The sequence below is a fragment of the Colletotrichum higginsianum genome, chromosome 5 (assembly GCF_001672515.1).
Source record: "Colletotrichum higginsianum IMI 349063 chromosome 5, whole genome shotgun sequence".
In the NCBI taxonomy this organism is placed as follows: Eukaryota; Fungi; Ascomycota; class Sordariomycetes; order Glomerellales; family Glomerellaceae; genus Colletotrichum; species Colletotrichum higginsianum.
Genome location: NC_030958.1, coordinates 2,517,454 through 2,529,781, shown reverse-complemented (window position 1 = coordinate 2,529,781; position 12,328 = coordinate 2,517,454). Strand labels below are relative to the sequence as shown.

General features: G+C 54.8%; 4 protein-coding genes across 4 annotated transcripts; 1 reads left to right on the top strand and 3 right to left on the bottom strand.

The window, feature by feature from the left end:
- Positions 1 to 2,348: 2,348 nt before the first annotated feature.
- CH63R_07654 (Di-sulfide bridge nucleocytoplasmic transport domain-containing protein) lies at positions 2,349 to 4,012 on the bottom strand (the record flags this gene model as incomplete). The annotated part of the gene is made up of 3 exons (XM_018302629.1): positions 2,349 to 2,717; positions 2,819 to 3,807; positions 3,904 to 4,012. 3 exons carry the CDS (start codon positions 4,010 to 4,012, stop codon positions 2,349 to 2,351), a joined length of 1,467 nt encoding a protein of 488 aa, XP_018157407.1.
- A 508-nt stretch (positions 4,013 to 4,520) lies between these two features.
- On the top strand, positions 4,521 to 5,927 carry CH63R_07653 (Transcription factor like protein; the record flags this gene model as incomplete). The annotated part of the gene is made up of 3 exons (XM_018302628.1): positions 4,521 to 5,051; positions 5,111 to 5,589; positions 5,660 to 5,927. 3 exons carry the CDS (start codon positions 4,521 to 4,523, stop codon positions 5,925 to 5,927), a joined length of 1,278 nt encoding a protein of 425 aa, XP_018157406.1.
- Positions 5,928 to 7,304: 1,377 nt separating this feature from the next.
- Positions 7,305 to 9,391, bottom strand: CH63R_07652 (Serine protein kinase; the record flags this gene model as incomplete). Its single annotated transcript, XM_018302627.1, has 5 exons — positions 7,305 to 7,745; positions 7,810 to 8,062; positions 8,134 to 8,200; positions 8,357 to 9,141; positions 9,354 to 9,391. The coding sequence occupies 5 exons, from the start codon at positions 9,389 to 9,391 to the stop codon at positions 7,305 to 7,307; spliced, it is 1,584 nt and encodes a 527-aa protein (XP_018157405.1).
- A 1,145-nt stretch (positions 9,392 to 10,536) lies between these two features.
- CH63R_07651 (uncharacterized protein) lies at positions 10,537 to 11,522 on the bottom strand (the record flags this gene model as incomplete). The annotated part of the gene is made up of 2 exons (XM_018302626.1): positions 10,537 to 11,041; positions 11,350 to 11,522. The coding sequence occupies 2 exons, from the start codon at positions 11,520 to 11,522 to the stop codon at positions 10,537 to 10,539; spliced, it is 678 nt and encodes a 225-aa protein (XP_018157404.1).
- Between the last annotated feature and the right edge of the window lie 806 nt (positions 11,523 to 12,328).

The window sequence follows — 12,328 nt, the reverse complement described above, 5'->3', positions numbered from 1 at the left end:
TTCTGCGCGCAAGGCAACAAAAGCAGGCACCAAGGGCAAGGCAGGGCGAATCATTCGGGCAACCATCCCGTAATAAGTATTGCCGATTGGCAGATACCGCTACTGACTTTCCTCTTCCATGTGTAATGTAGCTAGATAGGTGCTACCTACGTAGGTAAGGAGAAGCCGCTGGTCCGCTCGGCCGCCCTTGTTCTCACACATCCACTGCGCACACCCATATGCTACTTGATGCTACGCAGGGATATCTGGAGTATTCGTTCTGGCGAGGCCTTGCCAAAAAAGCAGGAACAAGATAGTAAAAATACAAGCCAGTGATATACGCTACTCGAAGTAAATAAAAAGAACATCAATTGCCTAAATACTCGGTTTTGTTATCCTGCTCCGTCTCGGATGTGGTCGTTGTCTCTGCTTTCCCAATGCCCAATCACTATTGTGGAGAGTCTTTCTACACGCAAGCTGGAATACTACCTTCCACGCGGTCATGACACCTGATTGTGTACAGATATCCGTACTGGACTCGGCCTTTGCCCACAAGGAGCCCGCCATTGAGTATCCAACACTTGCACACAGTCTAGCACAAGAAACTTGACTAGACCTGCTGCATGTCATCAGCAATCCGATCATCTATCCCGCATCTATCGGCACGGACACGACGGCCATGACTGTCTTACAGCGACTAGACGGCTTGAGCTGGTTATGATGCGGCCCTGGTCTGAATCGGCAGTGTGTGCTGTTCACCCAACCCATATTGCCATATCATCTCATCGAGTTAGCATCGGGACTGGACCTAGACTACCTGTCAGGAGATGAAGAAGGCAAAACACACATGGTCCATTGCAATGTGATGGAGGCTTCTGTCCGCCATACCCCCCCCCCGCCCTTCTTTCCTGCTGGAAGTTTTCCTCCGCCAGGCCCCTCACTCGCAATTTTGTAAGCAGTGCTTTACTGAACCACCGAGCATAACGCGTGTTGTGAAACCCTGGCGCTTTGCAGGGACTTCCTTGTCCATTGGCCCACCTGTGCGGCGGTGCCTGAGAGGATTCTCCTTGTATGAGCACTGATACGACGGCTGTACCAGGATGGCATCGCGATTCTCCCGAGCCTGTGGCGAGAGAGGAATTAGGTTTGATGCCCCGCGCCCGAATTTCTAAGGCCCCCATCGAGAGTTGAGCGATAGTAATGGATGAAATCAACGGTTGGCAAACTTTTGCTCCGGCCTGCGTGAAGGAGGGGTGCCGTGCCTCAGGAACCTAGTGCTGCCCTCACTGGCACGAATTGAAGAACATGCACATTCCTCTATCGGCTCGCAACCCCGAGGGTAGAAAAAATATCAATGAGTGAGTCTATAAGAGAAGGAAACACCTCCGACCATTTGCTGGAAATTATCATCTCTGTAGGGCACGTTGTCATGCGGGCAAGTGATTTTGAAGTAGTAGGCATCGCTACCTGCCTTTCCATCTCTGTGATGGTCGAACGTCTTCCCCCAAGTCACGTTTCAGCGGCAGTGTCTTGCTTGCTGGATTCAGGGCCGAATCTGGGGACTAAAAGCCAGGTAAATCTCGGAGTAGCACATGATGACGATCGCACTTTGATAGCGACGGAACCCACTCCGTCTCGTCCGCCGAGGTGTTGCGCGTGTTTGCAATTGACAGACGACAATATCTCGCTCGTCGTTGACGTTCGACAGGACGCATCGCATTCGCAGGGCTCCCGCAAGACTGTCTGAGCCGCGGGTTTTCTGGCGCGCCGCACCACTTAGAGACCTTCAGCTCGGATCCGTCCAGAGGCCCCCCCGGGGGGGGGGGCGGGGGGGAGGGAGGGTTGCAGCGCGGCCGACTTCTCCGCTCATGGGTCATTTAGCTTGACGTCATCAGGGAGGGACCCGGGCTAGGCCGAAAATAGTCAGGGTCCAGATCTGTCATGACTAAGCTCCTGGCTCATACCTAACCTTTTCATGTGGAGCTGTAGCCGGGAACAGCAACTTGGCCGTGAGAGCGCCTCATGTAAGGCATGAGCGTTACACTTGAATCAACGACGATTGACAATTGAACATTTCAATATCTTGAGGGTGGATATCAGGGGCGGATATCATTCTCCCTCTATACCCAGTGAGTGCCGTACCTTTGCTTTTTGTTTCCTGACCCACCCAAGAAAGCGACTCGACTCAAAGTCTCCAGATGACACCGCATCTACCTAAAACCTTGTCCCTAAAAACATGTATTATACAACTGAGCCTCGCAACTCCGATACCATGCATGTACAACCTCCCAACCCTTGGTTCCTGCCTGAGAGTATGAATTACGACAAGAGGAAGAAAAAGACACGAGGAGGAAACTCTCTGCTAGCTCTTAGTAACCCTTGATGGGGCTGAGTCCTCCATACTTAGTCGGGCTCCGCAATCGATCCCGATCGCTCTTACTTGGACTACGACGTCCGGACGGCGTGCGAGGCGGCATGATCGACTTCATTTTCGGCGGCGATGCGTCCGTATCGGTGTCGTCGTTGTCATACTGAATGTGGCGGCGGTGCGACGGTGTTTGAATTGGAACCCACATGTACGCCTGAGATGGTTCCGGGATCACCGACGGCTCTGGAGCGGGCCCAGACGCAGCGCGGTGCGACGGCGCCGGGTGGGTGGGACCGGCATTGTTCGCCATACGACCCAGCGTCAGATTGTTGGCGAGGATACACAAGAGAAGTATGCCGAAGAAGAACACCTATATGGTAATGTCAGGGGCGAGGCCATGGATATGAGAGAGAGAGAGAGAGAGAGAGAGAGAGAGGGGGGGGGGGGGGGGGGGGGGGGTTAAGCGCTTACCCAGGCCTTGATTTGCATGGCACCAGCGAACTCGTTCATGATTTCCGCGATTTGCTTAACGGTGACTCGAACTCTCATGATCGCAGAGGGGTCCTGGATCATGCACTCAGCCCACTCGTCGCACATTGCCTTCAACGCAGGCCGGTCCTTTTTGGCGCATTCGTTCAGCCGGTATTCTGTCTGGCATTCAGCCATCCTGTTCTCGATTTCCAAACGAGCCGCGTCGTTGGCGGTCCGGATATCCGACCGAACCGTATCTAAGATGGACCAGCAGAAGAAGACAAAGGCCGAGACAATGATGCAATTGACGAGAAGCTGGATCCAGCGGTAGAGGTTCTCTGGTGCGTTCGGGTGTTCCTCCAGAGTGTGGAATAGGTTGCTGATCCAGCCGCGACCGTTCTTCCTCTTCTTGCTACCCTTAGCGCCGCGAGCAGCCGCCAAGCGAGATCCGTAATCGTCCGAGTCGTCCTGCGAGTCATCCCAATCCTGTGATGCGTGATACCGTACGCTTCCGACGTCTTTGTCCAGGTTGTGTCGCTTCCGCTTCCTTATAGCGGGGTACTCTCGTGCACTCCTGGGTATCTCTCCTCTACCTGGTGCATGACGCTTCAATGACTGGAGACCAGCCTTGCCGTAGCGAAAGCTTTTGTCGACTTTAGAAGGAGTAATGGTACCCATGCTTGTGTCTCCGTATCGGTCAACGTCAGGAGTGTCATCTGGAAGTTCCGAATTTTCCGTCAGAGCGGGACTCGTTTCTGCGCCTGAAGCTTCCGACATTAAACTCTCGTCGAACGGTTTGCGTGGGGTAGTGAAGGCCGGGTTTCGGAACGCCGACGCTGTGTTGCTGCTCTGTATGCTGGGGGAGAAGAGAGAGATCTGCGGTGGGGGTGGAGGGCGCTTCGAAGGGGTGCCCGCGAATAGGGTCGGTTTGGAAGGGCTGGAGAAGGGATTCGGCTTGGAACTTGCAAATTTGTTGGGCGAGCTGAAGCCTACAGGAAAGAGTTAAGGGTTAGGAAAGAGTCATCCCAAAATATTAAGTGGTAGATGTGGACAAGGGCGTCGTCGCAACCGAACTGCAAACTCACTGTTCTGAGTGTTGCTCTTTGCAACATGAGAAAATGGGCTAGTGGCATCCAGAGGGCCTCGATCTTGATACTCCCATTCCATGGGACTTTCGTACGTTCGGCGCTCCATTGTGACCCTCCTTTGATATGAAAAGACCGTATGGAATTTGAAGGTGAGGTGCACAACAATTCTGGGTTGTGATCGGTCCGGGGTGGTGGTGGCGGCCAAGGGTCGAAATAATCTAAGCGCTGTTGTCAAGGAACAAACGAACGACGACTCACATAATACACATAATGCGAAGTAAACAAACCGTGCCTGAGGCAACTGACCTTTTCATTGGGTGGCCTACCTGGATGACTGATCCCACCTTTGAAGACCAAGTTGACGGATAAGATAAGGTTTTCCAGTCCCCAGCCACAGGTTGACCCATACGTATGTGAGGCTGGTAGCTCCTTCCAAGTCCCTTCGCCTTAAGCTTGGACCATCTGAAAATCGAAGGGCAACGACGCCAACCAACCGACCAAGACACGGCGACCTGCCATCCATCAAAGCCTTTTCATTTTCCGCCCCATTAACGCAAGTAGAAGCTGAGCTTCGCATCCTACAACAACGCGTTTTCTCGGCCTCTTCTGCCAAGATGTCGGATATCGAATCTCTCCCCGAATCGCCGTTGCCTGATCGCGATGATCATCTCGACAATGAAGAACCTCGCGAGGGCGCCGGTGGCGCGACTGCCACCGAACTTTCCGACGACGACCAGCTGTCGGAAATGGACGAGGACCAGTTCGAGGACTACGATCCAGAGACAGCCAATATCGAGGACCGCCCAGTTGCGGTTGACGAAGACGTGGCAAAGACTCTCAAGGCGTCGAAGCGGAAGGTGACAGATGGTGCGAAAGCGAAGAAACCGAAAGAAGGACGCCGAGAGAAGAAGAGATCACGCGATGATGAGGTTTCCGGCGAGTTGGAAGGCGACTCGGGACGGCCTGCTCGAAAGTCGAGGCGCCAGGCCGATGGCGAGAGGAAGCCCCGACCCAAGGCTGCTGAGCCTGAGATTGACGACGAGTCCCATCTTACTCCGGAGGAGCGCAGACGGCGCGCGATCGACCGGGCGCTGGATGCTGCCATGAAGGGTCCTGTGAAGAGGAAGAAGAAGAAGGACGAGATTGTAGGTTGGCTCTACGATGCGTGGGCTCATGGCCTGCATACTGACGGTGTACAACACAGGACCTGGAGGATGAGATTGATGAGCAGATCGCCGATCTGAAGGTCGCAATGGAAAAGGCCTGCGAGGCCGACAACAGCGCACGCGAGGCCGGGCAGCCAGCCGTTCACAAGCTGAAGCTCTTGCCTACAGTTACCGGCTTGTTGAACAGAAACAACATTCAACATGCCATTCTCGATCCCGATACCAACTTCCTGCAACACGTCAAGTTCTTTCTCGAACCTCTGAATGATGGCAGTCTGCCCGCATATAACATTCAGCGCGACATATTCAGTGCGCTCATCCGACTTCCCATCGAGAAGGAGGCGCTCCTTAGCAGCGGCATCGGAAAGGTTGTCTACTTCTACACCCGCTCAAAGAGACCGGAACCGAGCATCAAGCGCATGGCCGAGCGTCTCCTTGGTGATTGGAGCCGACCTATCCTCAAGCGGACGGATGACTACAAAAAGCGGCACGTCGAGACGCGCGATTTCGACTACGAGTACGTCTTCACTTGGTCCATTTTGCTAGCGGTCTTTTACACTCCATTGCTAACCCTGTGTTCCCCGCAGAGCTCTCAAGATGTCGCAACGCCAAGCTGGAAGCTCCCAGTTCACCCTTACCCAGCGTCCCTCTCAGTCTGCTAGAGAGTTGGAGCGCGAGGCCATGCTGGCGCCCGTCGTTTCCTCGAACCGTGCTCGCCCTGGCGGCCTTCCTGACAGCTACACGATTGCGCCCAAGAGTACGTATGACGTCTCGCGGGCCCCTGAGCACCGTCCTATTGGCGCTGGTGGTCTGGAGGCTTTCCGCAAGATGACACAGAACCGCAAGAAGCGGTAAGCGAGCCGCGAGAAGGGTGTTTCTTCTTTTTCTTCCTTTTTTTTTTGTAATGGAAGAGACAGTCGCAACCTGCCATGGCGAGCTCTGCTCGCCGGCAGGCTGTGGGGATGCTAAGCCTCTCCCCATACGGTTCAAATGAGTTTTCCAGTCGGTGGGCTGAACACAACACTTGTATTTTTCGAGCACAAAAGGAAGGCGTTCCGGGTCACGATAGACAGAGATAGCAAAGGGATGCAATGGATGGGTCGAGAAAGACAGCTGCATTTTCATGCGAAATTCGGCGTAGTGAGTCTATCAGAATGGCATTCTCCTTGAACTCGTGTCCAGGAGGTGGGCATATCAGGGGGTTTAGGTGAAGTGTACGAGAGACTCGTCCGGTGTGTTAATCAACAGTACCGTGGCCCAACGACCTCGACGTACCGCCACCACAATGCACTGGCGTATATAGGTCAGGCCGGTAGCGAACAGGACACGCTCTCTCGAGCCGATTGAGCATGGGTTTCGAGATCGGCTTGGCACTCTGGTGCGGTCGCCGGCTCGCGGCCGTCTCGCCTCGATCCCAAGAAGCTTCCTGTTAGAGGGACCGCCCGCATCTCTCCTAGGTAGTCAAAGACACCTTGCGGTCTCGCCCCAAAGGGGGCCGCTCTCCGTGACTAGATCCAGCCGAGGGGAGCAGGACAACGGGACTGTGTAGTTGCCATCAACAGCTGACAGTTCGCCATCGACAGCGTACTGTATGCCTTTGTGGAACAACCCAAACTCTCGCTCACCTCCTACACCACAGCCACCTTTCACTCCTTGCGCGCTTCTGGAAGAAGCCTTCAAGGGGACACTTTGGTTTGGTCTGGTAACTCCTTCGTTGCTTCCTCTTCCTCTTCTACTTTGAAAAAAAAAGAAAGAAACTGAGCCATACTAGACTCTTCCCAAAATGTGCCCTACCTGCCTTCCTCTGCTCACAATATCGTGTCTATCCCTTCCTTCAAACGCAGCAAGGAAGCTGAGCCTATCAATTGCGTCTTAGTTGTTCTCATCCCCCTATTTCCGTTTGTAGCACTTTCAATGATGGTTGTCTTGTTTGTAGTAGTTGTTTTGATGTTGTAATTGTTGTAGTAGGTGTCGTAGGTGTTGTAGTTGTAGTAGTAGTAATAGTAATGTAAGTGTCCTCTGTTGCACTGACAAAGAGCAAAACTCCATGCAACACTTTGGGCGCGTGCAGTGCATGCAACTACTCAATCCAAATCAGGTACAATGCTGAGGTGCGGCATGTTGGCCAAGGAGGGGGGGGAAGGGGATAGGGGGCCGGCGACCGTTCATATAATATTACGTTGATATCTTGGTGGCCCCCTATTATCGAAAGCGGTCTTCATTACTTTTTTCCTACCGTTTCCGCACCTCTGTTGCCCAGCCATCGATGCCTTCTCCCCGACTACCGACTTCAAGCCCGTTGATTCGAACACCCTTCATGCCGGGTGTGTCGTCGAGCCACAAGTGGCCCGCCATGCCTCCGGCATTGGCGCGCTTCTCGGGCACAAGTTCCAGCATGGGGGTCAAGAAATCAGCGATGCGCTTCGCCTCCTCCTCCTTGAAGTGATACTTTTCGCGGAGGACATCTGCCAGGGCCCAGTGACGCAGGCGGTGAATGTTACGCAGCTCGCCTTTGCGGTTGAAAATTTCCTGGGACCATTTGCCCGAAAGGCAGAGCGACTTGGGAAAGGGGCCGAGAAGCTCGATGATCTGCGCGATGTGGTCGTCGTCCTTGCCGTACTTGGTTCCGGATTGTGGGTCGAAGAGGTAGTCGCCCGTGATCAGTTCAAACACCTAGCGAGGCGTCATTAGCATGGCAAGCACCAGGGGCGGTGGTTGCTGCTCTGTTCATCCTTACCATTGCCGCCATACTCCACACGTCGGTACTCGCGCCCCATTTCGAACCCAGTATGACCTCAGGTGAGCGATACTGCCGGGTCTGGATATCATTGGTAAAGTGGTGGTTGACCCAGCAGGCATTGCCCAAATCGGCAATCTTGACGCTAATAACATCAAACACATGTGCATCCTCCGCCTTGCGCTTTTCTCCGGAGGAAGGCGAATTGCTCTTGTCGAGGGAGATGCCCGAAACTTCTTTCGTAAGGAGATCGCTGCGCAAGGAGCAGTTAGTATCAGGCATCAAGTCATCCACTTATTTTGTTCGGCGGGGTAGTATGCTCACGCTGTCTTCTCGCGCGTCTTCTGGTCTGCGTCGCGCTTAGGGGAAGCATCGGTGGATGATTTTCCTCCTGGGAAGACAAGATGTTAGCATATATTCAGACGCCCTGAAACGACGTAGGCGGGTTGGGCTGAGTGGTGGCACGACCAGGATGCTTGGGGCGGCGCGATTCGCGGGAGCGCATGTGATGGCGGCGGCTGCGGCGTGGGGGGGAATAATCGCATACCTTCGTGCATCACTTGGCTGAGGCTCGAGTTGGTCGTTGGGAAGAGGTTGTTGTGGTTGAAGCTGGCATTTAGAGGGGACGGCAACGGCTGGCTGCCAGTGATAAGGGTGCGTCTTCTTCTCCGACCGTTCCTGTTGTTTTCCTTGTCGCCGGGATCGCTCTTGACCACCTTCTTGACGATCTGTTCAACGTCGCCAATCTCGATGAGGACGTTTTCGGGCTTCAAGTCTGTGTGGATGATTCCGCATTCGCGGTGAAGGTAGTCGAGGCCCAGCAGCACCTGCTTAGTGATTTGCTTGACCAAGGGCATGGGGATGCCTCGATGGTTCCATTTCTTAATCAGACCCAGTAAGTTCTCGCCCAAGACCTCGAAGACCATGCAGACGTGGGTGCCGTTGGGGCCTTTGTGTTCGAAGGAGTCAAGCAGGCTGACGACATGCTTGCGTCCGGGGTGGTCAGGCTTGGCTTGGACAATCTTGTTGAGGAGTTTGATCTCGTCAATGGCGGTCTCGGTGTAGTGCGCAGCGGAGCGGACGACCTTTAAGGCAACGTGCTTGCCCGAACTGTTGTCCCTGGAGAGCCAGACGGTAGAGAAGTGGCCCCATCCAAGCTTGCGCACGACAGTGTATTTGCCGTCCTTGAATTTTTCGCCAATCTGCACGGGGTGGTAGCCGCCCTTGCAGTAGTCCTCGGAGTCTTCTTCGTCGGCCGTGTTCTCTGCGGGGTCTTCGCCTGAGGATGTCGAAGTGGGCGAGTTCTGCATGGCTGCAGACAGTTGGTGGGTTCTGTGGGAAAAGAAGAAAGTATTAGCACATGCTTGACCGAGTATGGAGGCGAGTCGAGTTGGATGTCGGGGCGCGCAAAGTGAGGAAAAAGCGACGCCAAGTGCGTGATTGAAATGGCGGGGGTGGAGAACAGCAAGTCAACCGGGCGAAGATTTCGCCGCGGCCAGGTGAGCAACGTGAATGCGACAACTCAAGGAGAAAAGAGCAGGAACCTTGTCTTGAGGAAGCTCATGTTTGCAACATTGCGCATCCAGCGCGAACAGTCTGATACCAGAAAATAAGTAGGAAAGAGAAGCGGAGGGTCGAGCGATGGCGGGATAGAGACAAGCTGAATGAAGAGAGGGAAATGGCACAACGAAAAAAAAATGATGGGCGAAAATCCAGTGCGAAGCCGGTGCCGCTCACAACATAGGAACGTCACTGGGAGTGACACTGAGAGTGACGGCGGCGAGTCCAGTCGTGGCCGACTGGGGTGGGAGGAAGGTCTGGGAGGAAGGGAAGGGGAAAAAGGAACGAGGTCGTTGTGAGGTGAGGTGAGGCGAGGCGAGAGGTGAAAGTAAGGTAAGGCGCGGGAACGGTTCAGCCAGGCAAAGGGCAGTAAACAGCAGGCCGATAGATGGGGTTGAGAGAGACAGGGTGGTAGAGATGGTAGGGTAGTGGGTGGGCGCGCGTGCGTGTGTGCGTGCGTGCGGGCAGCGTTAGGTAAAGTGAAAGGTAGACCAGAGTGAGAGCCCTGGGCCGGATAAGGTAAACGTCGGTAGTAAGGTAAACCGAGAGAGGGAAAAAAGCAGGTAATAAGAGAGGAGAGGGGCCAGTGATGCGAGGAGAACAAGAACAAGGACGGGAATGGAGATCAGAAGTAGCCTGGCGACGAAAAACACACACACATGTATCGGTAGGACTGGCTGAGCCACTTGGAAGCCAGTCCCCGGGCCAGGCCAGGATCAGGTCAAGGTCAGCGGGGACACTTGACTGACTGAACGCCCAGAGAGAAGGGTAGAGGGTAGGCGTGAGAGGAGGGCGCTGGGGCACAGCACCCTTCCGCGTCAGCAACTTGCGAGACGCACCCCCAATATTTCGGGGTGTCAAAATCATATCGTCAACACCTTTGAGACGGTATGGCAATGAGCAGATTCAAGTCCGGTTCAGTCGCGTTCGGTCCAGTCCAGCCCGGTCCAAGCAAGCATGGGTAGTGAGTATCCAGGGCATCGGCGCTTCGTGGCATCCATCGGTCGGCGTGCGCGCCCAAATATACCATACCCAGACCACACACCTCATCGGGTTCCCCTCTCAGCAAACCCCCTCCCCTCCCGTCGCCGTCCTTGTCCTCAGAGGTATCCATCCCTATCGTCACACACGCGGATTGCAACGCAAGGCATGTCGATGATGTGCACTTCAACGTGCTGCGCATTGCGGGCCCAGCAAATGCGAAGCTGCAGTCTCGGCGGTGCCAGTGGTGGATGTTGCTGGCAACGGCGACAGCGGGTGACCCGTAAATTGGGTGGGAGTGCGAGCGGCCCTGGTCCTCCTGGCCCATGTTTTGCAAGCCAGAAAAATGCCCATCTCTGGCCAATGGCTTCCCTGTGTAACGGCCGTGGTGCACCCCATCCAAGCGACTGAGGCCCATCGGGTATCGATCCCGCAGCATCGTCCCCAGCCATCTTGTCTGTTCATCTTTTCCGTCTTGTCGTTGTCGAATAGACAAATCGTCTTGGCGGGGTTTCTCCTATTCTCCTTCGCGGCGGCCATGACGTAGTCCCTTCGAGCGCGGTCGCATCTCTCTGCTGAGACAAGCTGCGTGGCGCGGTGCTGGGCACTGACTGGTCTCTCACTGTGTCTGCTTACTGGGCTGGACTCGGACTGGACTTGCTGCTGCTGGACTTTGCAAGCCAAAACTGGTCTGGTCTGCTGAGATTCCAACCCCATCGCTACCTACCCCCCATGCCCCGCCCCGCTACAAGCGTAGGGTAGGACGTGCGGCATCGGGCGCTTTTAGACAATATAGAGGGGTAATAGCGCGAGCAGTGGAGGAGAATGTCCTGTGCAAATGAAGCTTGAGGCGCCAAATGGAAACAAAATTGAGAGGTGAAGAAGAGCACTTTTTGACTGTTCTCCGCCTAGGGAACGAACAGAAACACAACATTACGAAACTGCAAACAACGTAAAGCAAAAGAAGAGTCAAGAAAATGCTCCATTGATCAAACTTACGGAGGTGTCTCGGTGGTGATGATGGGCTTCAGACCGTCCTTCTTGCGCTTCTTGGCCGTCATCGAGTTACCGTTCGCACCAACACCGGCACCGGCACCCGCATCGGCATCCACAGCTGGCGGCTGTAGAGGCTGTTGCGCTGCCGGTTCTTGGGCTTGTTGACTGCCGTTCATCGTGAGCTGTGGAATGTGTAAAACGGGATGTGAAATGTCGCCCCCGGATAGTGTGGGGGACCAGTTGGGGAAGGGGGGCAAAGTCGAGCCTGAGGTCCAGACGGACAGGTCAAGTCGAGGTCGGCAGAGCGGGACGACGACTAATGGCCCTCGATTGGTGATGTCTCAGCTGTGCGTGTATCAAACTGTCTGCCTCGTTCACGGTGTGTATATCGGCCTTTGCGTCTTGGACTGCGTCTGTGGCATAAACAAGCCAGCTGAGCGTTTGGACGGGTATCGGTTTCGGCGGTAACTGAACGGTCGGACAGGTCGCCGAATGGTCGTCCGCTAGTAACTACAGAGAGTGGGGTGAGAGTGAGAAAACAAGAGCCGGCCAGGAAATGATGGCCTAAGAAAATGATGAGAGGGGAATTTGGGCGAAAGAGGGGGTGCAGCGTCGAAGTTGACGGCGATAAGCAGCGTGGCGACAGTATCCACGGGAGTGCGGAAAGAAAGTGTGTAACTGGATCAGAGAGAGCGCATCCAGTTACTAGCAGCACGCGGGTCCGCGACCACGATTCATCAGGTGTTTTGCGATATGATGCACTGCAGTGCGGTGCAACTCAAACGAGGTCGAACAGGGCGGACGGTGCAGACCTGGGCTTCTGGCTTGCGGTTTGGTAAGTTGATTGTCCTCGTGAGGCCAAGAAGTCAGCCAACTTTGGCAACCCGAGTTGGATGCGCGATCGTGATGTAGAGGTGGCCAAGAGGGGAGTCTAGGGCGAGAGATGTGTGTTGATGGTTGGCGGAGAATACCGACGTCGGTT